The following is a 26,468-nucleotide window of genomic DNA, read 5'->3' on the forward strand; positions in this document are numbered from 1 at the left end:
CCCTCCACCCACTGGCAACCCCCTGAACCATCCTGCCCCCCATCACACACACAGTTTCTCAACCAGTTGGGGGGGCCGAATGTTGTGTCCCTGCCTCCCTGCCAAGGCCTCAGCAGGACACTCTCCATAGCTCATAGCTCTCCGCTTGTGGTAGGGTGCACTGGAGGCAGCTGCTCAGGGTTGGGGAAGTCTTGACACTTAGGAGGATGGCAGAAACCCAGAGCCTTCCAGCTGATTCAGGAGTGTGCCCAGATCTGAGCTCACAGTCCTCAGAGTAGGCCTGGTAACAACCCCCAGGCTGGACATGCTCCCTAGGAGGGAAGGGGAGATTCACTGCCCTGCTGCTGTCCCCTGCAGGAATGCTGATGGCTGGGGGGCAAGGTGTCCCTGAGACACAGTCAGCCTGGCCAGAGGTCATGCCTGTCTGCCAGCTAGGGCAGCTGTAAGGGGGGTTAGCTGGAGAGAAGCTGGGCCTTTGTTTATTTCATCCCCACAAGAAATGCATGAAAAGGAGCTTTAGGAAGTGGAGTCCAAAGGTGGGGGGGTCACTCTGGACACACCAACCAAAGCTTGAAGAGCTTGGCATTAAGTTAACCGACCCTGCCAGTTCTCCTCTGGCTCTTTCACCACTGTCTCCTCTGGGCTGGCCTATGGCAATCCAGGTCCTTAGGCACCTAAGTTCCCTCTAAGCTGCACAGCCATGCAGCAGCCTATTAAGCACTGCAGAGGCGCTCAGAGCTACAGCGGGGAGAGATGCCTCTCCCCCAGCCCCTGACCTGCTGCAGCTGGGGGGAGAGGTCCCAACTCAGCCCAACCCCGGCCCAGACCTGTGGTGGCCGAGGGAGAGGCGCCTATCCCACGGCTCCAGCCCCAGACACGCTGCAGTGGGAAGAGGTGCCTCTCCCCACACAGCCCAGGTGCTGCTGCGGGGAGAGAACTGGAGGGAGTCCTCTCTCCCCGCTGTAGCCCTAGAGCAGCCTGCACCCCAAACTCCTCATCCATAGCCCCAACCCAGAGCGCACACCCCCAGCCGCAGTCCTCCTATTCAATTTATTCATAAATGATCTAGAGAAAGGGGTAAACAGTGAGGTGGCAAAGTTTGCAGATGATAGTAAACTGCTCAAGATAGTTAAGACCAAAGCAGATTGTGAAGAACTTCAAAAAGATCTCACAAAACTAAGTGACTGGGCAACAAAATGGCAAATGAAATTTAATGTGGATAAATGTAAAGTAATGTACATTGGAAAAAATAACCCCAACTATACATACAATATGATGGGGGCTAATTTAGCTACAACGAGTCAAAAAAAAGATCTTGGAATCATCGTGGACAGTTCTCTGAAGATGTCCATGCAGTGTGCAGAGGCGGTTAAAAAAGCAAACAGGATGTTAGGAATCATTAAAAAGGGGATAGAGAATAAGACTGAGAATATATTATTGCCCTTATATAAATCCATGGTACGCCCACATCTCGAATACTGTGTACACATGTGGTTTCCTCACCTCAAAAAAGATATACTGGCACTAGAAAAGGTTCAGAAAATGGCAACTAAACTGATTAGGGGTTTGGAGAGGGTCCCATATGAGGAAAGATTAAAGAGGCTAGGGCTTTTCAGCTTGGAAAAGAGGAGACTAAGGGGGGATATGATAGAGGTATATAAAATCATGAGTGATGTGGAGAAAGTGGACAAGGAAAAGTTATTTACTTACTCCCATAATACAAGAACTAGGGGTCACCAAATGAAATTAATAGGCAGCAGGTTTAAAACAAATAAAAGGGAGTTCTTCTTCACGCAGCGCACAGTCAACTTGTGGAACTCCTTACCTGAGGAGGTTATGACGGCTAGGACTATAACAGCATTTAAAAGAGAACTGGATAAATTCATGGTGGTTAAGTCCATAAATGGCTATTAGCCAGGATGGGTAACGAATGGTGTCCCTAGCCTCTGTTTGTCAGAGGATGGAGATGGATGGCAGGAGAGAGATCACTTGATCATTGCCTGTTAGGTTCACTCCCTCTGGGGCACCTGGCATTGGCCACTGTCGGTAGACAGATACTCGGCTAGATGGACCTTTGGTCTGACCCGGTACGGCCGTTCCTATGTTATGTTCTTATGTCCTCCCCCTGTATCCCAACCCTCTGCCCCAGCCTTGAGCCCCCTCCTACATGCCAAACCTCTCAGCCCCACCCCTGCCACATGAATTTTGTTATGTGCACCAATATGGAGGTGATGTGTCATACATCACCTCCATATTGGTGCACATAACAAAATTCATTCTACACATGCTTGGGAAAAATTAGAGGGAATACTGTTAGGCACCCCAAGACACGAAGCCCCTGCAGCTCAACCCTGCATCAGGGCCCTCATCCAGAGAGATGAGCGCTTGCAGCAGGACGCCCCTTCCAGAGAGGCAGGTACAGCAATGTTGGGCCCCACTCTTCTTCCCAGGAATGCAGCAGGCCCTTTATCTCCTCAGGAGCAGGAGGAATTGCAGCAGGTGTCCCTTTCCTTCCCCCCACTCCCCACCTCCAGGGAGACAGGTGTGACAGCAGAGGGTCTCCAACACTTATCCTAGTAACTGATGTAGGTGGACTGGGCTCCAGACACAGCCCTGTGCTGGGCTGGTATTGGCAGAGCTCCTGGAAGGGGAGGAGGGCGGGGGGGTCTTTCAGCTAAAAGCCTGTTGACATGTGTGAGGCAATTCACCTCTCTGACAGCTACTGCTCCAGGCTATGACAGACTCCGTCAGGCATTGTATGTTAGCTACACACTGCTCATATTTTCAAGGTTTTCTTTGAAACAATGAGCTAGAAACTTACCTTATATCAGACTCTTGTTTTTTTTTTAAATCACAGCTCCAAGGGCTGGGGCCCCGGGCACAGACCTAGAGCGTCTGTGCTGAGAGCCTTTGGCCCTGTGCACTACCCAACCTACACCACTCACTCAACCTTAACTTTCTCCCTCCGAAAATGTAAACAATACAACAAATCACCAGAACAAATCAGCATCAGATGATAAAACTCTCTCTTTCTCAGGAATTCATCTCCAGTGTTACTGTGAACTAACAAAGAACAAAACCATCCAGCTGTTATTTCCTATAAAATAGAGTTAAAAAGGCAAATACATGAGTTCAACATGTACATCTTTTAAGCCCGCCATACTCTAAAATCAACACACTTCATAACACCAGACAGATCGACCATTCCAATCCTAGTCACCCAGGAAATCTCCTAATGCAACACCCCACCCCACAGCCCATTATGATCATCTAATCTGTCCTCCTGGATAGCACAGGCCAGAGACCCGCCCCACAATAATTCCTAGGCCCTACTCAGCAGTTCAAGTTGTGACAAGTGGCCTATATGTCTGTTACTTGCTATGTGGGCTGAGTAAGGAGCATGATCCTCATTTCACAGACAGAAAGGCAGAGGCTCCAAGAGGTTAAGCAACCTGCCTACAGGACATTCTGGATTAAGTATCGGACTGGTAGCCTGGAACAAACTGTGTCCTAATTGGATGGATACTAATTCACTGCACAGGGCCGGTGCAAGGATATTTTGCGCCCTAGGCGAAACTTCCACCTTGCGCCCTCTGCCTCCCCCCTCCCCCAGAGAATTGCTTATTATAAACGTTCAAAAATTAATACTGCATAATGTGGCATTGTTCATTAGATTTAATACATATTAGGCTTGAAAATTGATTAATTTCATTATTTAGCCTACATATTTACTGAAAATAATTGAATAACCTGACAGGGTGTGGGGCTGGCTGGCTCTGGGCAGGGCAGGGGATGCGAAGCTGGTTCAGATGGGGTGTGGAGTTGGCTGGAGACAAGGGGTGTAGGACTGGCTGCGTGCAGGGCAGGGGGTGTGGGGCTGGTTGCAAGCAGGGCAGGGGCTGCAGCAGGGGCTGGATGGAGACAGGTGGTGTGGGGCTGGCTATGGACAGTGCAAGGAGTGCAGCAGGGGCTGGCTGCATGCAGGGCAGGGAGTGAGGGGCTGGCTGTGGGCAGGGCAGGGGGTGTGGGGTGGCTGGAGACAGGAGGTGTGGGGCTGGCTGCAGGCAGGGCAGAGGGTGTGGGGCTGGCTGGGGGCAGGGGGTGAGGGGCTGGCTGGATACAGGGGTGTGGGGCTGGCTAGAGACAGGACAGGGGGTGTGAGGCTGGCTGTGGGCAGGGCAGGGGCTGCAGCAGGGGTGGCTTCGGGTAGGGCAGGGGATGAGGGGCTGGCTGGAGGCAGGGGAAGGGGTGTGGGGCTGACTGGAGGCAGGGCAGGGGATGAGGGGTTGGCTGGAGGTAGGGGAAGGGGTGTGGGGCTGACTAGAGGCAGGGCAGGGGATGAGGGGTTGGCTGCAGTCAGGACAGGGGGTTCAGCTGCCATGGATGGAGCTGGAGCACAAAGAGCAGCTGCAGAAGGAAGAGCTGTTGGACAGAAGCTTCTGTGAGGAACCGGCTCTGTCCCATGGAGAGGTACCGCTGCGGGATCTGCATTTTAAATAGCAGTGGGGACGCCTCTGAAGCCCTTTGCCCTCTCAGCCTCTTGGGCACTGGCTCTCTGCGGCTCACTCCCTAGGGGCTCACCCTGCCCTGCTCCTCTTGCCCCCAGTCCCTCATTAGGCCTGGGTGCACGGAAAGCATGCAGCATATCTTTGTACTGTGTTAATGACTCCTGAACTGGTGGGGGCTATGCCTAATTGTTGCCACTATCTCTTTCTTTGCTGGGCAATTAGATGACAATTAATTTGGAATAGCCCAGAGGGGTCAGAGTAGAGAAGGAGGGAGGAGAGACCTTTAGGTTTCAGTTCTGTGCAAAGCTGGTTAACTTTTCTTTTCAGCTGCCTATAAACAAACCTAGTAGAGAAAAGAGTTTCTTCCCCACATCCCCTCCCCCCAAAAATCGGTTATGATTTTAATGGATCCAGAAGCAAAATAATTCTGTAATCAAAAAGACAAGTTTCCTGCTTTCCCTTCCACAAAGATCTAGTTCCAACCCAGGTAACTTATTATTTATTATCTGTAGTAACTATGTTCTCACGTTTGAATGATACACTGTAGTGGTGCCGGAGTTCTTTAGAAATCCCTCAGCTCTTTTGCGGTGTTGGGAGTGAATGCTAGACCCTCGGTTAATTACTTTTACCTTACTACACATGCCCATCTTTTGGTCATTAATTCTTGAAGTTAAATTAGATTTTCAAAACCCAGCTTTAAAATGATGTTCATGCAGACAATTGCAATTTAATTGTCCAAACGGGGAAATCGATGCCTTGAAATTATGGGATCTAATTTTAAAATTGTATTTAAAATATGGCATTATAAAGGGGAAATATTTTAAAAGGTTTTACCAGCATCCCCATTACTGTTACCCAGGATTCTGCTTCAAGCAGTAACACAGGAGGGAGAGGGCAATGGACAGATTAGTGTTCAGTGGTACTTCAAACAAAAAGACATTTACTCTTCAATTATCTCGTTGATGCCTAATTGACGATCTAATAGCATGTATCAAGTACATCAAAACTTTGCTTAATAAGCTTGTTAGCATTTCTAAGGGGGACACTGAACATTCCTCAACCCTCCCCTCACCCCCCAATATGCCCTGACTGGGCAGGTAGGCAGCTCCGGCGGAGCTGCCGCAGTGGTGTCTGCGGGAGGTCCACTGGAGCCGCGCGAGCAGCCGACCGTCCGCAGGCACAACTGCAGCAGCTCCACAGGCCGTGGAGCTGCCACGGGAGCTGCCCCTGCCGCCCCTTCCGAACACCCTGGACTGCGGGCTGCCGCAGCAGCGCCCTGACCCAAGGGACCCCCTGGACTGCGGGCTGCCGTGGCAGCGCCCTGACCCAAGGGACCCCCTGGACTGCGGGCTGCCGCGGCGGCGCTCTGACCCAAGGGACCCCCTGGACTGCGGGCTGCCACGGCGGCGCCCTGACCCAGGGGACCCCCTGGACTGCGGGCTGCCGTGGCGGCGCTCTGACCCAGAGGAACCCCTGGACTGCGGGCTGCCGCGGCGGCGCCTTGACCCAGGGGACCCCTGGACTGCGGGCTGCCGTGGCGGCGCTCTGACCCAGAGGAACCCCTGGACTGCGGGCTGCCGCGGCGGCGCTCTGACCCAGGGGAACCCCTGGACTGCGGGCTGCCGTGGCGGCGCCTTGACCCAGGGAACTCCTGGGCTGCTGGCTGCCGCGGAGGTGCCCTGACCCAGGGGACCACCAGGACTGCTGGCTGTCGCGGCGGCGCCCTGACCCAGGGGACCCCCTGGACTGCCGGCTGCAGCGGAGGCGCCCTGACCCAGGGCACACCCTGGGCTGCCGGCTGCCGCCGGCAGCTCAGACTCCCTCTCTGTCCCAGCAGCAGCGGCTGCTCAACCATTTAAAAAAAAATTTGAGGGAGCTTTTTGGCACCGTCAAATCTCGGCATCCTAGGCAACCGCCTAGTTCGCCTAAATGGTTGCACCGGCCCTGTCACTGCATGGCTTTAGGCATCTCACAGAGGTCCATATTTTCAAAAATGGCAGCCAATGTTGGGTGCCTCAAATTTTAGGTGGCCAACTTGAGATCCCTTGGGTCTCATTCACTGAGCTGCTGACCTGCACTGTAGCTGGAGGCACTCAGCCAAGCTAAAAAATTCAGCCTGAAAACAAGGCACCCGCTACCTGCACCAGAGGCCCCTTTTGACAAGTTTAGCCTGGACTCTTTGGGCTCAAGGTCCCTAGCTGCAAAGTGGGGCTACAAGATGCCCCATAAGGCAAGTCTGGAGAGCCCACTGGGGCTGGCACTGAGCAGCTGGCCGGACATCCCACCAGCCCTGGATCACACAGCGCCCCGGCGGAGCTGCGTTTGCTGGGGGCAGCACAAGACATAGGCTGACCCTGCCCGAAGACCCTGGGATAGTCACAAGCTCCACGTCCCTTAGTCCGGGGCTGGTTTCTTGGCTCGGTGTGGCGCCACCGGACAACCCCCAGCCCAGCACTTCCCTCTCCCCTGGCGCAGCCCGGCGAGCCCGTGGCCCCGGGGGGCCCAACAGGCAGCAGCCGGGCAGAAATTGGTGCCCCAAGGCCCTGCTACGGCCTGGGGGGCCCCGGCCCCACCCCGCGGGCTTTGTCCCCGCGGCCGGCCAGGCCGCAGCCTCCAGCAGGGGGCGGCGGCGCTGCGCAGGAGCCGCTCCCCCGGCCCGCCCCGCTCCGCTCCGCTCCGCTCCCAGCCCGGCCGCAGACAAAGGCCGGCCTCCCGCCAGTCCCGCCGGCTGCCAGCTCCGCGCCGGGCCCGCGCGCGGCATGGGCGGCTCCGGGGCCCCCGCGGAGCCATGAGGCGCGGGCTGCGGGCGCAGCGGCGAGCAGCATGGCCGGGGCCGGGGCCAGGGCCGGCCGGCGCGGCATCCCCAAACGCAAGCCCAACTTCACGCTGCAGGAGATCGACATCCTGATGAGCGAGGTGCTGCGCTACGAGCAGCTGCTGTTCGGGGCCAGCTCCACCAACGTGAACGCCTACGAGAAGCAGAAGATCTGGTGGCGCATCACCAACAAGATCAACGCGGCGGGCCGCAACCAGCGCGACATCGGCGAGGTGAAGAACCGCTGGCGTGGCCTGCGCCGCCGGGCCAACGACAAGATCACCCGGCACCGCCAGGAGCGCCAGGCGCCGCCCGACATCCGCGGCTACCCCGCGCCCCGCGCCGCCGAGCCCCGCGAGCCCGAGCTCGGCCCGCAATGGGGCCTGCACGCCGTGTGCCCGCCGGACGCGCCGCCCGGCTCCGGCGAGGTGCCCGCGCCGCAGGGTGAGTGAGGGAGGCCCGGCCGCGCCAGCGCCCCTGAGCCGGGCCCTGGCCCCCCCCCCCGGCGCTGCCTGGCCTGGGGCCGCTTCCCTGGCTGCCCCAGCTGTGGCCCGGCCCTGGAGGGGCAGCCCCTGAGCGCTCGCGGAGATCCGCTGCCCTGCGTGGGTCGGGGCGCTCCCTGGCGTCCTTCCCCTGCCCGCCTAGCCCGCACCTGCTGCTGGCTAGTGGGGGTAACCCCTGGGGCTAGCTCTGCCCCCAGCCGCACGGCAGCAGCTTGTCTGTGGGATGCCAGCCTGGAAGGCAGTTCCAGGGCAGGTCTCTAATGCCCAAGAGTGTGTAACCCTTGGGGTCGTGACTGGGGAGATGTAGCCTTGAGATTGCTCGAGTTTGGAATAGCTGCGTGATGCAGCCTGGCAAAGCCGGCGGCCTGTGCCTGCGCCCAGCACCCCGGAGAGCAGATCACACAAGAACTGCGAGGTCCTGGGGCTTTTTAGCGAATCCTTTAGCAGAAAGGCCATGTTACAAGAGACCTGGTAGGCTAGGCTTCCCCGCGGGGGTGGAGGGGGGGATTCCTGGTTTGAGGAGACATGCTCGCAGTAGCTCTGATCAAGGGAGTGTCCTAAAAATGAAGGGTATCTGCCATAGCATGAGCCCCTAGCTGCCCTCGCACATACCCGTCTGAGATGTTAGGTGGGTCCCTGGGTGGCTAGCCCCTCAGCCCATTGTGGCTCCAATCTATTTTTTAGCACAGTAGCTTGACATGTAGACACTCAGTCTCTCCTTTGGGCCCCACCCTAGCTGTGCATTTGATAGAGCTTGGGTGCAATTTCTCTGGTCAGTATCTTTCTGGTATTGTTTATAGTTTATGGCGCTTATCATAATATCAGAGCACCTCCAACATCAGTGGATTACGCCTCTGTCACAGCACAGTATTGTGGCCATTTTAGAGGGGGGGGAATTCAGGCATGGGAGGTGAACTGACTTGTCCAAGCTCACACAAAGAGTCTGGCAGTGCCAGGAATAGACAGATTTCCTGATTAGCTGTACTATGCCTTAACAAGCAAATCTTTGCTTCCAAAAGGCACCAGAACAGAACACCGTGATCTAGGTGTGGCTGGCACACAGCTGTGGGGAGGGCCTTGCTTCCCTACTTGGGAACATGATACCTCAGCAGCTGCTGCCCAGTGCCACACTGCTTTGTTGCCATATCACTCTGCAAACTCGCATCTGTCTTGCTATTCCCACTACTTCCTCTGGCTCTTGTAGCACTGCTTCTTCTCAGATTTCTCCCTCTCCATGAGTACTTTCTTTCAGGCTCTCTTCCCTCCATGGCACTTGGATTTTTATTTATTTATTTATTTTTTTAAAGCTATTGTAGTTTTGCTCTTTTATTTTTAGCTTCAGCAAGAGCCTCTGAATCTTTCCTGTGTCCTCCCTGGTATCTTGACTTTAGCAAAGCTTTTGATACAGTGTCCCACAGTATTCTTGCCAGCAAGTTCAAGAAATATGGGCTGGATGAATGGACAATAAGGTGGCTAGAAAGCTGGCTAGATTGTCAAGCTCAACAGGTACTGATCAATGGTTTGATGTCTAGTTGGCAGCCAGTATCAAGTGGAGTGCCCCAGGGGTCAGTCTTGGGCCAGTTTTGTTCAACATCTTTATTAATGATCTGGATGATGGGATGAATTGCACTCTTAGCAAGTTTGCGGATGACACTAAACTGGGCAGGGGAGTAGATACGATGGAGGGTAGGGGTAGGGTCCAGAGTGACCTAGACAAATTGGAGGATTGGGCCAAAAAAAATCTGATGAGGTTCAACAAGGACAAGTGCAGAGTCCTGCACTTAAGAAGGAAGAATCCCATGCATGATTACAGGCTGGGGAACGACTGGCTAAGCAGCAGTTCTGCAGAAAAGGACCTGGGGATTACAGTGGATGAGAAGCTGGATATGAGTCAGCAGTGTGCCCTTGTTGCCAAGAAGGCCAACAGCATATTGGGCTGTATTCATAGGAGCATTTCTTGCAGATCGAGGGGAGGGTAGTGATTATTCCCCTCTATTTGGCACTCATGAAGCCACACCTGGAGTATTGTGTCGAGTTTTGGGCCCCCCACTACAGAAAGGATGTGGACAAATTGGAGAGAGTTCAGTGGAGGGCAACAAAAATGATTAGGGGGCTGGGGCACATGACTTATGAGGAGAGGCTGAGGGAAACTGGGCTTATTTAGTCTGCAGAAGAGAAGAGTGAGGGGTGATTTGATAGCAGCCTTCAGCTACCTGACGAGGGGGTTCCAAAGAGGATAGAGCTAGGCTGTTCTCAGTGGTGGCAGATGACACAAGAAGAAGCAATGATCTCAAGTTGCAGTGGAGGAGGTCTAGGTTGGATATTAGGAAACACTATTCACTAGGAGGATGGTGAAGCACTGGAATGGGTTACATAGGGAGGTGGTAGAATCTCTATCCTTAGAGGTTTTTAAGGCCTGGCTTGACAAAGCCCTGGCTATGATGATTTAGTTGGTGTTGGTCCTGCTTTGAGCACGGGGTTGGACTAGATGATCTCCTGAGGTCTCTTCCAACCCTAATATTCAGTGATTCTGTGCAGCTCTCCCCAAACTGGTATAGTTAGATGTATCATTCCCACTCCTTCCTGGTCAGTAATGGAGATGTTAAAAGGACAACTAATGCTGTTCCCTCTAATGCCACAGCAGGCGCCTTCTCCCTACCCAGTGATCCCCTTTGTCTGCAGTCCTTCAGCCACTTTCTGTTACAAATGATAGTGCTTCTGGCCAAACAATTTGACCCAGCTGTGAGATAGATTCAGTGAAACACAGTATGAGGTGCTAAAGTCCAAGTATGTAACATACCACCCCCACCCCACATCGTCTATGTCTACAGTTTCCCATTGAGGTTGTTGCCTCATGCTTATATTGTGTTAATGCATAGTGGCCTCAGCCAGACCAGGACCCCATGCTGTGTACAAACCCATAGTAAATGGCAGTGCCTGCCCCAAGGATCTTACATTCTCAACGGCCAGACATAACAGGTACATGAAGCAAGGATAGGGGAACAGAAATATTTTGATGTCTTGGGACGGACTAGTTGTGTGCTCAATTCTTAGCTAATCAGTAGCTGTAAGAGCGTGGCTGTACGTCACCAGGTCCAGATGGTATTCACCCAAGAGTTCTGAAGAAACTCAAATGTGAAATTGCAGAACTAGTAACTGTGTTTTAACCTATCATTTAAATCAGCTTCTGTTCCAAATGACAGAAGGATAGATAACGTAATGCCAATTTTTAAAAAGGGCACCAGAGTAGATTCTGGCAATTACAGGCCGGTATGGCTGACTTGAGTACTGGGCTAGTAAAGAACAGAATTGTCAGACACATAGATTAACATAATTTGTTGGTGAAGAGTCAGCATGGTTTTTTTAAAGGGAAATCATGCCTCCGCAATCTAGTAGAATTCTTTGAGGGGGTCAACAAGCATGTGGAGAAGGGATCCAATGGATACAATGTACTTAGATTTTCAGAAAACCTTTGACAAGGTCCCTCACAAAAGGCTCATAAGCAAAGTAAGCTGTCATGGGATAAGAGGAAAGGTCCTCTTATGGATGGGTAACTGGTTAAAATATAGGAATCAAAGGGTAGCAATAAAAGGTCAGTTTTCAGAATGGAGAGAGGTAAATAGTGGTGTCCCCCAGGGGTCAGTTCTGGGACCAGTCCTATTCAACATATTCATAAATGATCTGGAAAAAAGGTAAACAGGGAGGTGGCAAAATTTGCAGATGATAGAAAACTACTCAAGATAGTTAAGTCCCAGGCAGACTGTGAGGAGTTACAAAAGGACCTCTCAAAACTGGGTGACTGGGCAACAAAATGGCAGATGAAATTCAGTGTTGATAAATGCAAAGTAATGCACATTGGAAAGCATAATCCCAACTATACATACATGATGGGGTCTAAATTAGCTGTTACCACTCAAGGAAGAGATCTTGGAGTCATTGTGAATAGTTCTCTGAAAACATCCACTCAATGTGCTGCTGCAATCCATAAAGTGAACAGACTGTTGGGAATCATTAAGAAAGGGATAGGTAATAAAACTGAAAATATCATATTGTCTCTATGTAAATCCACAGTACGCCCACATCTTGAATACAGCATACAGATGTGGTCACCACATCTCAAAAAAGATATATTGGAATTGGAAAAGGTTCAGAAAAGGCCAACAAAAATGATTAGGGGAATGGAACGCTTCCATATGTGAAGAGATTAATGAGAATGGGACTGTTCAGTTTAGAAAAGAGATGACTAAAGGGGGATATGATAGAGGTCTATAAAATCATGACTGGTGTGGAGAAAATAATACTTCCGTATTTACTTACTCCTTCTCATAACACAAGAACTAGGAGTCTCCCAATGAAATTATTAGGCAGCAGGTTTAAAACAAACACAAAGGAGTATTTCTTCACACAATGCACAGTCGCCCTGTGGAACTCTTTGCCAGAGGATATTGTGAAGGCCAAGACTATAACAGGGTTCAAAAAAGAAAGATCCATCAATGGCTATTAGCCAGGATGGGGAGGGATGGTGTCCCTAGCCTCTGTTTGCCAGAAGCTGGGAATGGGTGACGGGATGGATCACTCAATGATTACCTGTTCTGTTCATTCCCGCTAGGGCACCTGGCATTGGCCACTGTCAGAAGACAGGATACTGGGCTAGATGAACCTTTGATCTGACCCAGTATGGCCATTCTTATGTTCTTATGTCTGCCTGGCTGTTCTGTGTTTGCATTATGGCTGGGGAGCTTTGAGGAGGCACTCCAAGGAGGATATGATTATTGATGGGGGAGGTGTAGGTTGGATATTAGGAAACGCTATTTCACTAGCACGGTGGAGAAGCACTGGAATGGGTTACCTAGGGAGGTGGTAAAATCTCTTTCCTTAGTGGTTTTTAAGGCCCAGCTTGACAAAGCCCTGGCTGGGATTATTTAGTTGGTGTTGGTCCTGCTTTTGGTAGGGGTTTGTACTAGATGACCTCCTGAGGTCTCTTCCAAGCTGATTCTTCTATGATCCTTCTATGATTCTGAGGATGCTGATAAATTGAAGAAGGTTCAGAGAGGATCTGGGAGAATGATTAAAGGATCAGAAACAAACCTTATAGTGATAAAATCAAGGAGCCCAATCCATTTAGCTTAACAAAGAGAACACCAAAGGGTGACTTGATCACTGTCTGTAAATACCTACATGGGGAAAAATATTTTAAAATGGACTCTTCAGTCTAGCAGAGGAAGGTCTAACACGATCCAACAGCTGGAAGTTGTGGTTAGACAAATGCAGACTGGAAATAAGCTGTAAATGTAACAGCGAGGGTAACTGGTAAATTAAGCATTGGAACAAGGGGCATGGTGGAGTCTCAATCACTGACCATTTTTAAATTAAGATGGGTGTCTTTTCTTAAAGAGCTGCTTCACTAATTGTTTGGGGGAAGTTCTGATTTCCTGTATCACGCAGGCCGTAAACCAGATGATCACAATGGTCCCTTCTGGGCTTGGAGTCTGTGAATCAGAGGGAGATGTTTGGAGTCAAGGTAGGTCTATGAGTTATCAGCTCATCAGCAGAAGCAAGCTCCCCACAGTCCAGGACACACCTGCTCAAAGTGGCATCTGATCCTGCTGTAACAGCAAATGCAAAACCTGCAGCCATATCTCCACAGCTACTTATGATCAATACGCCCCACAGCACACCTTTTAGGATCCATGGGTGCTACACATGCCTATCATAATATATAGTGTGCCTCACCCAGCACGCTAAGTGCTCCAGTAACAACTACATAGGAGAAATGAGATAATCGCTACATGCTGGAATGAATGCATGCAGAAAAATGAGACAAAAACACTGTACTACCTGTGGGTGAACACTTCACAAAGCAACTCTCTATAGCTGATCTCTCTGTCCTCATTCTCAAAGGAAACCTGCACAACACGGTCAAAAGACAAGACTGGGAGCTTCTATTCATAACTGTGCTAGATGCTAACAGTCATGGACTCAAATTCTAAAGTGTAGACATAGCCTACAGCGGTGCAGCTCTACCGCTGCAGTGGCACTGCTGTAAGGTCTCCCTATAGCTCTCCTGTCGACATAAGCCACTCCCAATGAGCGGCAGTAGCTCTGTCGGCAGGAGAAGCTCTCCCACTGACATAGTGCTGTGCACACTAGTGCTTATGCCGGTATAATTTATGTCACTTGGGGGTGGAATATTCACACCCTTGAGCGACATCAGTTTTGCTGACATAAGTGGTAGTATAGCCATGGCCTTAATACAGACACTGGATTTATGGCTTATTACAACAATGTGTAACCCACTAATCTCCCCCCCCCTTTTTTTTTCTCTGACTGCAGGGGTGTTAATGGGCCACTTCACCTTGAACTGTCCCTTACCATTGTGTTAACTACTTAAGCTAAACAATGGGGGGAGGGATAGCTCAGGGGTTTGAGCATTGGCCTACTAAACCCAGGGTTGTGAGTTCAAGCCCTGAGGGGGCCATTAAGGGAACTGGGGTAAAAATCTGGGGATTGGTCCTGCTTGGAGCAGGGGGTTGGACTAGATGACCTCCTGAGGTCCCTTCCAACCCTAATAGTCTATGATTCTAAGAAGAGAACTGGGTCCTGGAACGTTAAGCATTCTCTCTATGTGTTCTACCTTGCCCTTAGCTATGATACTCAAAGTACTTTTTCCAGGCCTGAAAAAGAGCTCTGTGTGGCCGGAATGCTTGTCTCTCTCACCAACTGTATTTGGTCCAGTAAAGGATATTCCCTCACCTACTTGTCTCTGTTAGCAGCCTAGAGATAGTAGGCAAAGACACATTTGCAGCTGAGATCATCGGAGACAAGGCCAGGGTGGAGGCCGTAGGGGGGTGGGCATAAGGACAGATGGAGAAGGGAGTGCACTAATGGAGCAATCTGAGAGGTTCTAGGAGAACCAGAAAGGGACTAGCTCATGAAAGCCCTGGGCTGACAGGATTTGTTTTAGAAGAGATGGAGTGATAGTGTCAAAGGCAGCCAATGGGCCACGAAGACACCAGCCCCAAAATTGGGCCAGGAAATGGCTGTTGGAGAACGTGCAGGAGCCATTTCAGGACAATGCAGGGGGCAGATGCTGGCTTGAGAGGGCACTGAATGGAATTAGGGAGGAGTTTCAGACAATGGCTGTAGCACCATGCTCTCAATGAGGGGGTGGGGCAGTAATTTGTGGGGAGTTGGGGTCAAGATGGCTTTTTATCATCTGAGAGGCCATCACATCTGCATGTTGAAGGGCAGGAGCAGGAGATTGGAGGCAAGCGGTTAGGAGTCAGGGCTGAGATCCTGGCACCAGTGGGTGGGAGGGTGAGCAGGGAAGTCAATGGAGTGCATGAGCACCCACTGGCAGCCCCGCTATCAGCTCCCCCATCCCCCAGTGCCTCCAACCCATCATGAACAGATATTTTGTGGTGTGCAGGAGACTGAGAGGGAGAGAGAGGAGTGAGGACACGGTGTGCCGGGGGGGTTGGAACTGGGTGGAGCAGGGGTGGGAAGAGGTGGGGGCTGGGGGGAAGGGGTGGAGTGGGTGTGGGGCCTGGGACAGAGCTGGGGGTCAAGCACCCCCAGCACTTTGGAAAGTCAGTGCCTGTGCTGGGGTGTTTAATGGGAGAGGGGGAAGATTGGTCCTGAGCTTATCTGGCAACCCCTTGCCCTGCCCCCATTGCTTCCTAGGGAAGAGAACTTGGCCGAGCAGCGATTGGCTGGGTTATGCTCCTTTCCTCTCTGGAAAACTTGCTTTTCTCCAGTCTAATAATTCCTCAGTTCCTCCCAGATCTTCAGCGAGTCTGTGCTCTAAGTAGCCCCTTGCATGTCACCAATAATGTGCGCTTCTGAGGAGCTGGGATTCCAGACTGCCCCACATAGCTCTTGAATACAGAACTGCTCACTAAGATGTCAGTTGGCCCCCCTTCCTTTTAGCACTCTGATGTTTTCTGAGCCAACTCTGCTCTGATGTATTCCTCTTGCTTTGTTAAAATATCCTTACCCCTCCCTTATGAAGGGGTAAGTGAGCTCACCTGGCCTCCTTTCCTCTGCATGTGTAGCTTTGGGTTCGTCTTTAACATGGAAAAATCTCTTCCCATTCTGGCATCTGCAGGGCTGGCAATGTCAAAGGGCTGTGGATGGTGAGAACTGGCAACTTCTTTCAGAAATGCCACTTGGCCCCATGTCAGACAAACCCATCCAGACAGCTCAGTTTTCTGCAATAACTTTATTAGTGCTTAGATGCAGAGGAGCATATACAGTAACTCATGGGCCAAATTCAGCATTGGCAGGAACAGTGCCAGTGGAATGGTGTGTTTACACCAGCACTGAATTTGGCTCTACAGCTGGCTATACAGCAGCACCTTACTGCTTCTCTGGCCTTGGGCAAGTCACTTAACTTTTCTGCTCTCTGCCTTTCTGTGACATAGGGTAGCTGCCTCCCTACCTCTCTGAGATCTTAGGCAGCCACTCTGCAGTCTTTTAGCACAGACCCTGCATAAGCCCATTGATTTGATGAGGGCTTAACATAGGACTCCATGTTAGTGAAGACTTGCAAGAATGGGGCCTTAATTAGCTGACACTTGTGAAGGGCATTCAAAGGGTGCTTTCAGGTCAAGCTCCATTGTTGAGGTTACATTCTAAAATGGGACCATGTTCCTGTTTTGGGGGTTATAGGTTTGTGAGGGTTTTTCCCCCTCCTGGAAAAGCAGGTGGGCCATTGGTGTGACAGCTCACTTGGGGTCACTTTCAGCCCACCGGAATGTTCTTTGTCATGCTGTGGTGGGTTTTTCTCTCTCAAAATATTTTAGGAATTTTTTTTCGGGCTCTGGTTGAAATTTTTCCTTGGTACTTTGTTGATGCTGTCTCTTCCATAAACCCTGTCTGGCTCCACAAAATGTAGAGGGGTGGGTCGTGGGTACAGCTGATGCAGCATGGAATATGGAGGTGTGTTGGAGGGACACACTTAGGAGTCCTGCACTTAGGACGGAAGAATCCCATTCAGTGTTGCAGACTAGGGACCGAATGGCTAGGAAGCAGTTCCGCAGAAAAGGACCTAGGGGTTACAGTGGAGGAGAAGCTGGATGAGAGTCAGCAGTGTGCCCTTGTTGCCAAGAAGGCTAACGGCATTTTGGGCTGTATAAGTAAGGGTATTGTCAGCAGATCAAGGGATGTGATTATTCTCCTCTATTCAACATTGGTGAGGCCTCATCTGGAGTACGGTGTCCAGTTTTGGGCCCCACACTACAAGAAGGATGTGGAAAAATTGGAAAGAGTCCAGCGGAGGGCAACGAAAATGATTAGGCAGCTGGAGCACATGACTTATGAGGAGAGACTGGGGGAACTGAGATTGTTTAGTCTGCAGAAGAGAAGAATGAGGGGGGATTTGATAGCTGCTTTCAACTACCTGAAAGGGGGTTCCAAAGAGGATGGATCTAGACTGTTCTCAGTGGTACCTGATGACAGAACAAGGAGTAATGGTCTCAAGTTGCAGTGGGGGAGGTTTAGGTTGAATATTACGAAAACGCTTTTTCACTCAGAGAGTGGTGAAGCACTGGAATGGGGTTACCCAGGAGGGTGGTGAAATCTCCTTCCTTAGAGGTTTTTAAGGTCAGGCTTGACAAAGCCCTGGCTGGGATGATTTAGTTGGGAATTGGTCCGGGTTTGAGTAGATGACCTCCTGAGGTCCCTTCCAACCCTGATATTCTATGACCGTTTTAGCTGTTTGTTCACGTTATAACTGAAAGCTTGTGCACAGTGCACCCAGACTAGATTGACTGACCCCATGACATTTTTCCTGTCAGATTCTGTCCTACAGCTGAGAAGGGCTCATGTGCAGCTGCTGAAGGATTTAAAATGTATTCTCTCTCAGCAGCTGTACTTCAAACATCCATATCATCTGCTCTAGTTTCTCCTCCATTCAGTAGCGTGGCTGGGTGGGAGCAGGGCATTGGCTGCCCCCCCCCCCGCGCCCCCACTGAGCATCTTGGCGCCTTTTTAATTTTTACTCACCCAGCGGCTCTCCAGGTCTTTGGCAGCACTTTGGCAGTGGGCCCTCACTCGCTCCGGGTGTCTTCGGTGGCACTGAAGGAAATGCCACTGAAGACCTGCAGAGCGAGTGAAGGTCCTGCTGCCGAGGTACCACCAAAGACCCAGAGCATTGCTAGGTGAGTAAAAGCACCATCCCGACAGTAAAAGCACCGCAGTGGGTGGTGCCTTTTTTTGATCGCTCCACCTGGCTACGCCACAGCTTCTATCCCCCTTTGTGTGTAACCCTCCACTCCCACAACACCACTTAAAAAATGTTAGGAAATTCATACACACAGCTCTGCTGGTAAGCAGTTAAGGTTGCTACGCACGCAACATACCTGACACAAAAACAAGGAAATGAAGTTAAGGCACCTAACAAACAGTATGTACCGATCCCTGCTTATCCATCTGCAAGCACATACCTTATCCTAGCCACAAACTACACAGTGTAGTCTACCTCTGTCCCCTTCGGTACCAGCCTTCCACTACTACCGTTAACCCAGCCCTTTACCAGAGTGCCCCCTCCCACCACAACCACCATCCACAACTACTAGTGGGAGAGAAGGGGGAATAGTCTCTTCTGTGGTATTTCCATTACTGGAGGCTTGCACCCATGGTAGCCCATTGTATACGATCCTTAGCTAATCTCTTTGCGGATTAGTAGTTTTCTTGATCCACCCAGAACATTGCTGTTAAATAGCTCAAGTTTTTGTGTCGTGTATGGGAGGGGAGTGGGTGGCACCTCTAGCTTCTTCACAAGGGAGTTCATGTACTAGATACTAAAATTGGAATGGGGGGGGGGAATTAAATCCACTACATGTATGCCCTTGTCCACGTAGCCTAGATGGCTTCACTATGCAATGCTGCCAGTCCTGGCATGGGGTGAAATTGGCAGAGAGGGGGCAGGCCTGGGATATGGCTCTCCCTGCAACGGGGAGGACTGGAAACCCTTATTTAATGAAAAAATAAGGTGTCACAGGACTCTTTGTTGCTTTTTACAGATCCAGTCTAATATGGCTACCCGCCTTATTTAATGGCAGCTGAGACTGGAAGACGGTGCTGTGGCTGACCCCCGGGCCTCCTGTTGGAGGAGAGTGGGAAACAGAAAATTTTTCTGGTCTTGCTTTGGTGGGGGTGGGGTTCAAATGTAACCCTGGCTATCCAGAGCCAAAGCACAGGCTGTATTTTCCCTGGTGGCCCATGTCCAGGTCGGAAGCCGCCCTCTGTTGGTGACCCTGGTTCTGGCCTGCTGCCTGCTTTCTCTTTCCAGTCTGATCTGATCTATCCTCTTTGCCAGGGACAGGTGTGAAGGAGGAGCCAGTAAAGGAGGAGCCAGTGGACGTGAAGCCAGAACCATTCCATACGCCTTCCACTGAGGCTATCCATCAACAAGTGACGCGGGGAGGAGAGAGGCGGCTCCTCAGGAGTGCTGGCCATGTGCCGGATGATCCATGTGAAGGCTGGAGCCGGAGCCCGCAGAATCCCTCGCAAACTGAACTCGCCATCAGCGAGCTGGGCGGGCAGCAGGAGCCCCTGGGCACGGATTTCACAAGTATTATCTTTGACCAAGAGGCAGAGCACCTGAATGACTGTAACGCAAGTGAAAGCGTGACCCCTGTAACTGTAGCACTGCAGGAGGGGGGGCTGGAGAGTGGCCATCTCAGCCCTGTGGAGAAGCGGATTCTCCAGTCCAATGAGCAGCTGGTGCAGGAGATGCGAGCCTTCCGCAGGGAGTACACGGAAAGCCGCAGGGAAACTGCCTCTATCCTACGCATCATCGCCAAGGCCCTCAGCAGTGTGAGCAGCAGCCTCTGTGAGATCCGCGATCTCTACCTCCGACAGCAAGTGACCCCCAAGCAGTGAGGGGCCACTAGGCCAGGTCATCATGCAGCGTGGGTCGGGGGGGCGGGTAGGACCTCCCACTCCCAGGGAGGGAAGTGCTTAGGGGCTGCATGGAACAGAGACATGAACCACCCCTCAGCCAGCGGGAGAGAGATCGGGGGTTGGGGACATGGTTCTCCCACACTTCCCCCCAACTTTCCCTACTTGAATAAAACTCTGAACTGGCCATGTGCTCCCCCGGCAGTATCTGTTCCAGGCAGGGCCTGTGCAGGGAGCTGCACTCCAGTAAGAGTAGCTGGGGCATGGTCGTGGCATTTCTTTCTAAACACTTAAGTGCGTTTGATTTGCCTTCTCTGCTGCTGCTGCCTGTCCCTCCTGTCTCTCCTCTGCTGCAGCCCTGTCCTGTCACACTGACACCGAAAGAGTCCACAGAGCTCTGCATGGAACTAGGATGTGGCAACCTCTCAGACTGGGCTGTCACTAGGGCTAGAGGGAAGGGAAAGTGGAGGAGGGGATCCTTGGGCGGGAGGGCACGAAGCCAGAAATGTTCAGCAGTGTCCGTTGGTAGTATGAATGATCCATTTCAGCAAGTGCTTCTGGAACTGTAGCACTGTTGAGGGAAGATGGGGGAAGGTCAGTCTCTTGGGGTGACACTAACATGCCTGTTCACACTAAATCCCATCCCTCTCTTCCTCCTGGGCCAGAATCTCCTTCACCTGGCGATGGGGTAAGTGCTACACACTCTGAGGTGAACAGCCTAGGCTGCCATGTCTGGGCAATGCATGGCGGCAGCCTGGCCTGTGCCCTCACTGTGCCCCGCTGGGTTCTGAAGCGGGGGAGGTCTAGGTTGGATATTAGGAAACACTATTTAACTAGGAGGGTGGTGAAGCACTGGAATGGGTTACCTAGGGAGGTGGTGGAATCTCCTTCCATAAAAAACTCTAAGGCCAGGCTTGACGAAGCCCTGGCTAGGATGATTTAGTTGGGAATTGGTCCTGCTCTGAGCAGGCAGTTGGACTAGATGACATCCCGAGGTCCCTTCCAACCCTGATATTCTATGCTTCTAAGTGGGACTGCAGTATCGCAGTGCAGGGAGAGAGCATGCACAGCTGCTGAGCCAGTCCTTCCCTGCTGTTTCTCTAGAAAGGTAGGAAGGGCCCGATCCCAGCCAGGCCAGGCCAGGCCCCCAGACTCAGGGCATGAGGTGTCTGACAGTGAATCCTTGTGGGGCTCTTCCAGCATGGACCAGGTAAGTGCTTTCCCACTGCTGCCCTCCCTATCGTAGGAAGGGTCCCAGGGCCTTCAGTGGGACTAGGGGAGTAGGGTACTCTCACTCGGGCTGGGGTGGGGTGGTAGAATCTAACCCAAAGCAGCACTCCAACCCCTTTGTTGTGTTGCTTTTCTCTGACTTCCCTCCCTGTTGCCTCTCCCCCTCTGGGACTTCACAACCCTTTCTAGTGGCCAAGCCCTCCTCTGGCTGCTTTAGAAGCAGGCATCTATCACCCCACCCCGCAGTGTGCAGACAAGAATACCGTGTGCCTGAGCAGCCAGTGGCACCCAGCTCTTCACTAGGGCAGAACCAAGTCTCACTCACTCACCCACACTTGACAATGAAGGTGCCAGTACTAGGTGTAGCTATGGTGACAGGCATGGTGCTGAACTGGCTAGAGTTACAATGCAGTGGTTAAGGTGAAGGACTATAGCCCAGATCCACAAAGATATCTAGGCTCCTACTTCAACTGACATCAATGGAAGTTAGGAGCCTAAATACCTGTGAGCATCTGGGTTGATGAGGCTGAGCTGTGGGCTGGGCACATCAGTGTATTAGGCCCCTAAATACTATTAAAATTTGGGCCTTGGGCTAGAACTGTCCCCTTTGCAGTCAATGCTTCTGCCCCCCACATGGTGAGATGTAGGGGGAGGATGGTCTTGTGGTTAACGCAATGGACTTAGGAGAGACTCCTGGCACTGGCAGAGACTTGCTGGCTGACCTTACCCAAGTTGCTTAATTATGTGTCTCAGTTTCTCCAGCTGCAGAGTGGGCTTTTCAAAGGCCTGACTGTCCCATTTTTTGCTCATTGAGGGTTAGGAGAATAGTGGTTGGAAAACAAGTCTTGCTCCCAGTGGAAAATTTTGATTTTCATTGGCAAACCAAACATTTTCAGCCAAACACTGAAAAGTTCATTTTTTGTCAATTTTTTTTAAATTTTTTTTGATTTTTTGCTTTTTTGACAAAACCTGAAAACTTGTGAGGGAAAAGGGACCCTGCCTGTGCAGGGAAAAGGGGCCCATTTTCCATCTGGGGAAAAGACTAGATGGAAAATTTCCCCATCAGCCCTAACTAGGAGCTAGGGCTGGTTGCCTTGGTGCCAAGAAGCCTTTAGAGGAAGGGGGGAGACACCCCCCCAGTCCATTTCCCCCACTGCCTGGGGTGGCTGGGTCACCTGCAGGGAGCATGGGGCAGTGCTGTGCCCACCAGGGCTGAAGGGGCAGGGAGCTGGCAGGGAGTCTCGTGTGGGCAGCTGGCTGTGCAGCAGGGCTCCTGCTCAAAGCTGAATCCTCTGCAAACGGCTGCAGTGGGAGCAGCCTCAAGGGCGCTGTGCCAGCCCAGAGGCCCACTTGGGGCTGCTCCCCTGAGCAGCGCCTCCCCTTTTGCACCCACCAGGGAGCCTGCAGGGCAGGGAGCTGGTGCTGGAGCTGTCTCCAGAGGACTGCTAACAGCTTGGCTCCAGCAACTGCTGCGCTCAATCCCTGGCCTCAACTCTGCCTGCTCTGACCAGGCCCTGGCCTGCAGAGCTGCCCCCACCCCAGCTCCAGGGATGCCAACATTGTATTTCAAAATTAAAGGACTGTTTTCTCAGCCTTCCTGCCCCATCTCTCCTCCCCATATTATTAATACTAAGCAGGACTCACCTGCATTAGCTGGCAGTATTTCTTCCTGCTTTGGGCAGCACTCAGCAACTCCTGAGATGAGTTTTCATCTAAAGAGATGAAAAAATGAGGGGTGTCCTTTGTAATAAGGAACTGTTGGCAAACCTAGCTCCAGCTCTGCTCCTGCTGGGAGCTGCAGTGGTGTGGCGGAGCAGTGTCTCCTGCTCCTGAGGACCGGGGCAGCATGGAGTTCCCTTCTCCAATCTCTGGGCTGTACGACTGGGGATCCCCTTCCCCTCAGGGCTGCTTCTAGCTGGTAGCTGTGCCCATTTCAGCCCTTCCAGAGGCACGGGGCAGCCAGGAGAGAGCAGGGTCCCTCACTAGCTCTATTGTGGTATTAGCAGGAATTCACAGGGGGTTGCAGGGCTGGCGATCGGCATGGCCCAGGCCTCCTGCCCCTAGCAGGAACCAGAGAAGGTGATGCCTTCCAGCCCTGCGGGGGCCAAGCTGCTGAGCTGGGCTCATGGGTTCCACCACCCGTGGGGAGTGGAGAGCACTGGTGGCCGAGGAGCTGAGTCTCCTGTGCAGTAGCATGTCTGCACTGGGCCTGCACCACACACAGCCCCTGGCTGGGCCCACTGTAGTCTTCTCTTGTACTGCAGGGTGCTGGTAACAGGCAAGGCCGTAACGGGCAAGCCTTCTCAATCAGCTCTGAGACCACACAAGCCCACAGAGGGGTTGTTGGATAGTGGGACCGGTTGCCTGTCAGTCCTGAAGGTGCTGGCAATGCCTGTAGCACTGGCATCCTGCATGTGTGGCTGTGCTGGCAGCTGGGGAGTCAGCCAAACTCTGCAATTCCTGCGTTTGCAAACATTGGAGTTGTGGGAAGGGAACTCCTGGTGTGGGTGGCCAGTGTGCATTCTGGGCTGCTGCACCATGCACCTGGGGCAGAACAGTTCTCTGCATGTCGGTGCTAGGCTTAGTGCTAGTGCTGGGGGCCTGGCTATGGACCAGACCCCTCCCCTGTGCAATAGGGCAGCCTGCCCCATTAGTACTCACAGACCATTCCCATTTGCTACAGTGAGTCATAAGAGGACAAAGACTGAGTCAAGGGCCTTGTCATTGGAGCAAATTGTGTCTTGGTCCTGTGTTCAGCCCTGCATGTGAGCAAGTAATCCCCCATTGTCTGCTCCTGGGGTCCAACCCTTGCCTGCTTGTTTACCTGCTGGGAGCAGAGAACTCTGGGCACTACTGCCCATTTGGTGCCATCCCCTCTTCCCATCCTTTGGTACAGCCGCAGAGAGCCTGTAATGTGTGGCTGTGCTGCCATCAGGTGTGCACACACTGAGCAGCAAGTAGTGGAGGGAGCACAAAGCCCTGGAGTGTGGGACACCTGTCCCAGGACCAAGATTCTGCTCCACTGCCTCTGCAGTGTCTTTGGGTGCAATGGAGAGCAAAGGCCCCAGGAGACTCCAAGGCTGGGTTGTCTAACACAGTGGACAGGGCTGGTCTGTAATGGACATAAAGGGGCTGCTTGTGTAAGGTCACAGACAGGCCACAGGACTCACTCTGGCACTACAGCCTCAGCTGCTTATGGTCACCAGGCACATTCCCTTGATGTTCTGGCCTGGATCCTGCTGTCATGGAAGGGACTGTAGGCTACCCAAGAGATGTGAGGCATGCACAGGCCTGCCTGACACAATCATAGAATATCAGGGTTGGAAGGGACCTCAGGAGATCATCTAATCCAACCCGCTGCTCAAAGCAGGACCAATCCCCAGACAGATTTTTACCCCAGTTCCTCAAATGGCCCTCTCGAGGACTGAACTCACAACCCTGGGTTTAGCAGGCCAATGCTCAAACCACTAAGCTATCCCTCCATAGGCCTGGGTTTATTCTTCCTCCTGCTCTCCCCTTTCCTTGGGCCAGCAGAAACTGTCCTGGTGGGTGCTTGCAGCTAGGAAACCTGCTGCACAAGCCCCAAGCATCCCAGAAGCCACCCCCACTAACTCAGTGGCCTACTTCCTAGATTCCAAGGCCAGCAGGGACCACTGTGATCATCTAGTCTGACTTCCTGCATAGCATAGACCAGCAAACTTGATAGACTCAAGAAGCTCAATATATTTAATTTAAAAATGAGCATAAGGGGTGACTTGATTACAATTGCTAAATACATAGTTATTTACGACTGGGCTCTTTGATCTACCAAAGGAAGAGATAACACAATCCAGTGTCTGGAAGTTTAAGCTAGACAAATTCAGGATGGAAATAGGTGTATGTTTTTAACAGCATAATTAACTAGTGCAACAATTTGCTGCAGGGGCATGGTTGCTTCTCCATCACTGACAATGTTTACATCAAGAAGGGATGTTTTTCTAACAGCTCTTTAGGAATTCTTTGGGGCCGTTCTCTGGCCTGTGTTACAGGGATGGGCAGACTAGATGATCACAATGATCCATGGATCTTGGAATCCATGAATCTAAACTTACCCAAAATTGTGGTCTTGGTGATATACAGTTTGGATGGCACAGCTGAAAGGCGCTAGAAACTCCCAAATCTGCACTGCACAAGACATGCTGCCTCCCCCTCCTTATCTGGGGGTTCATTCTGCACAGTAACGTTACCCCTCACCCTGCTGAGGCTGCCAGCAAGGGGGACTGTGCCAACTGAGACTGATTTTGCACCCGGCCCGTGAGCTCCAATAGCTTTTTGCTATGGCCAGCTGTTCCCTGGACACTGAACTAAGACTTACCTAACAGTAGCCTCTGAGCAGCCATCTACAGGGAATGCCTGATCACAGCAGGAGTGAAGCCATGGGAGTTCCTTCATAGCGCATCAAGTTAACGCCTAAGCTTTTCTCCAGTCCAGTAAACAGACTGTCTGCTCTTCTGTCTCTCACAGTAAGGCAAGTTTTCTGACTTGCCACTCTTGTAGCTCTACTCTGAACTCGTTCCAATTTGTCAACATCCCTTTAGAAATGTGGACATAGTAGCCAGTCCTGCTCTCACCAATGCCAAATTCCACTCCCTGCTCTTACTCTACATTCCTCTGCTTATCCAGCCAAGAATCATGTGACCCCCTCTTAGCCACAGCATAGGCCTGGGAGCTCATGGTCAGTTGGGCCCAGGATCCCAAGGTCTTTCCAGAATCACTGCATTCCAGGATACCATTTCCCATCCTGTTTCTAGATTTAGGGACTTGCATTTGGCTGTATGAAATCATATGTTGTTCAAATGAGCCCAGCTGACCATGTGATCCACCTTGCTCTGTAGAACTGATCTGGCTCCATCGCTATTTACCTCTCCATTAATGTGTCTTCTGCAAAATTTATCTGCAGTGATTTCGTATTTTCTTTCAGATCATAGATACAAGTATTGACTAGCATTGGGGTGAGACCCAAACCCTGTGGGACCCCACTAATTGCTGATTCCCCATTAACAATCACTGGATTGTGAGATTTCAGAAGCCTCCTACTGCAAGACAAACCCAAGAAAGAAACCAACAGGACTCTACTGGCCATCACATACAGTCCCCAGCTAAAACCCCTCCAACGCATCATCAGGGATCTACAACCCATCCTGAACAATGATCCCACACTTTCACAGGCCTTGGGTGGCAGGCCAGTCCTCGCCCACAGGCAACCTGCCAACCTGAAACATATTCTCACCAAAAGTAACTGCACACCGCACCATAATAACTCTAGCTCAGGAACCAATCCATGCAACAAACCTCGATGCCAACTCTGCCCACATATCTACACCAGCGACACCATCACAGGACCTAACCAGATCAGCCACACCATCAACGGTTCATTCATCTGCTCGTCCACCAATGTAATATAAGCCATCATATGCCAGAAATGCCCCTCTGCTATGTACATCGGCCAAACTGGACAGTCGCTACGGA

At 51.8% G+C, this 26,468-nt stretch overlaps 1 protein-coding gene across 2 annotated transcripts; it reads left to right on the forward strand.

Moving 5' to 3' along the window:
- Window positions 1–7,184: 7,184 nt before the first annotated feature.
- LOC127052544 (myb-related transcription factor, partner of profilin-like) lies at window positions 7,185–26,225 on the forward strand. 2 transcript variants are annotated; one of them, XM_050956378.1, is made up of 3 exons: window positions 7,185–7,767; window positions 19,147–19,728; window positions 25,921–26,225. In XM_050956378.1, exons 1-2 carry the CDS (start codon window positions 7,332–7,334, stop codon window positions 19,710–19,712), a joined length of 1,002 nt encoding a protein of 333 aa, XP_050812335.1. In that variant the 5' UTR covers window positions 7,185–7,331; the 3' UTR covers window positions 19,713–19,728; window positions 25,921–26,225. The 2 variants fall into 2 exon arrangements, with proteins under 2 accessions (XP_050812335.1, XP_050812334.1); XM_050956377.1 differs by lacking the exon at window positions 25,921–26,225 and having other exon boundaries at window positions 7,186–7,767; window positions 19,147–19,917.
- Window positions 26,226–26,468: the final 243 nt, after the last annotated feature.

This window comes from Gopherus flavomarginatus, chromosome 5 (assembly GCF_025201925.1).
Source record: "Gopherus flavomarginatus isolate rGopFla2 chromosome 5, rGopFla2.mat.asm, whole genome shotgun sequence".
Taxonomy (NCBI): Eukaryota; Metazoa; Chordata; order Testudines; family Testudinidae; genus Gopherus; species Gopherus flavomarginatus.

Coding starts and splice junctions, on each gene's coding strand:
- LOC127052544 (XM_050956378.1), top strand. CDS start 7,332: ATGGCCGGGGCCGGGGCCAGGGCCGGCCGGCGCGGCATCCCCAAACGC. Junction 7,768..19,146: donor CGAGGTGCCCGCGCCGCAGG/GTGAGTGAGGGA, acceptor CCTCTTTGCCAG/GGACAGGTGTGAAGGAGGAG.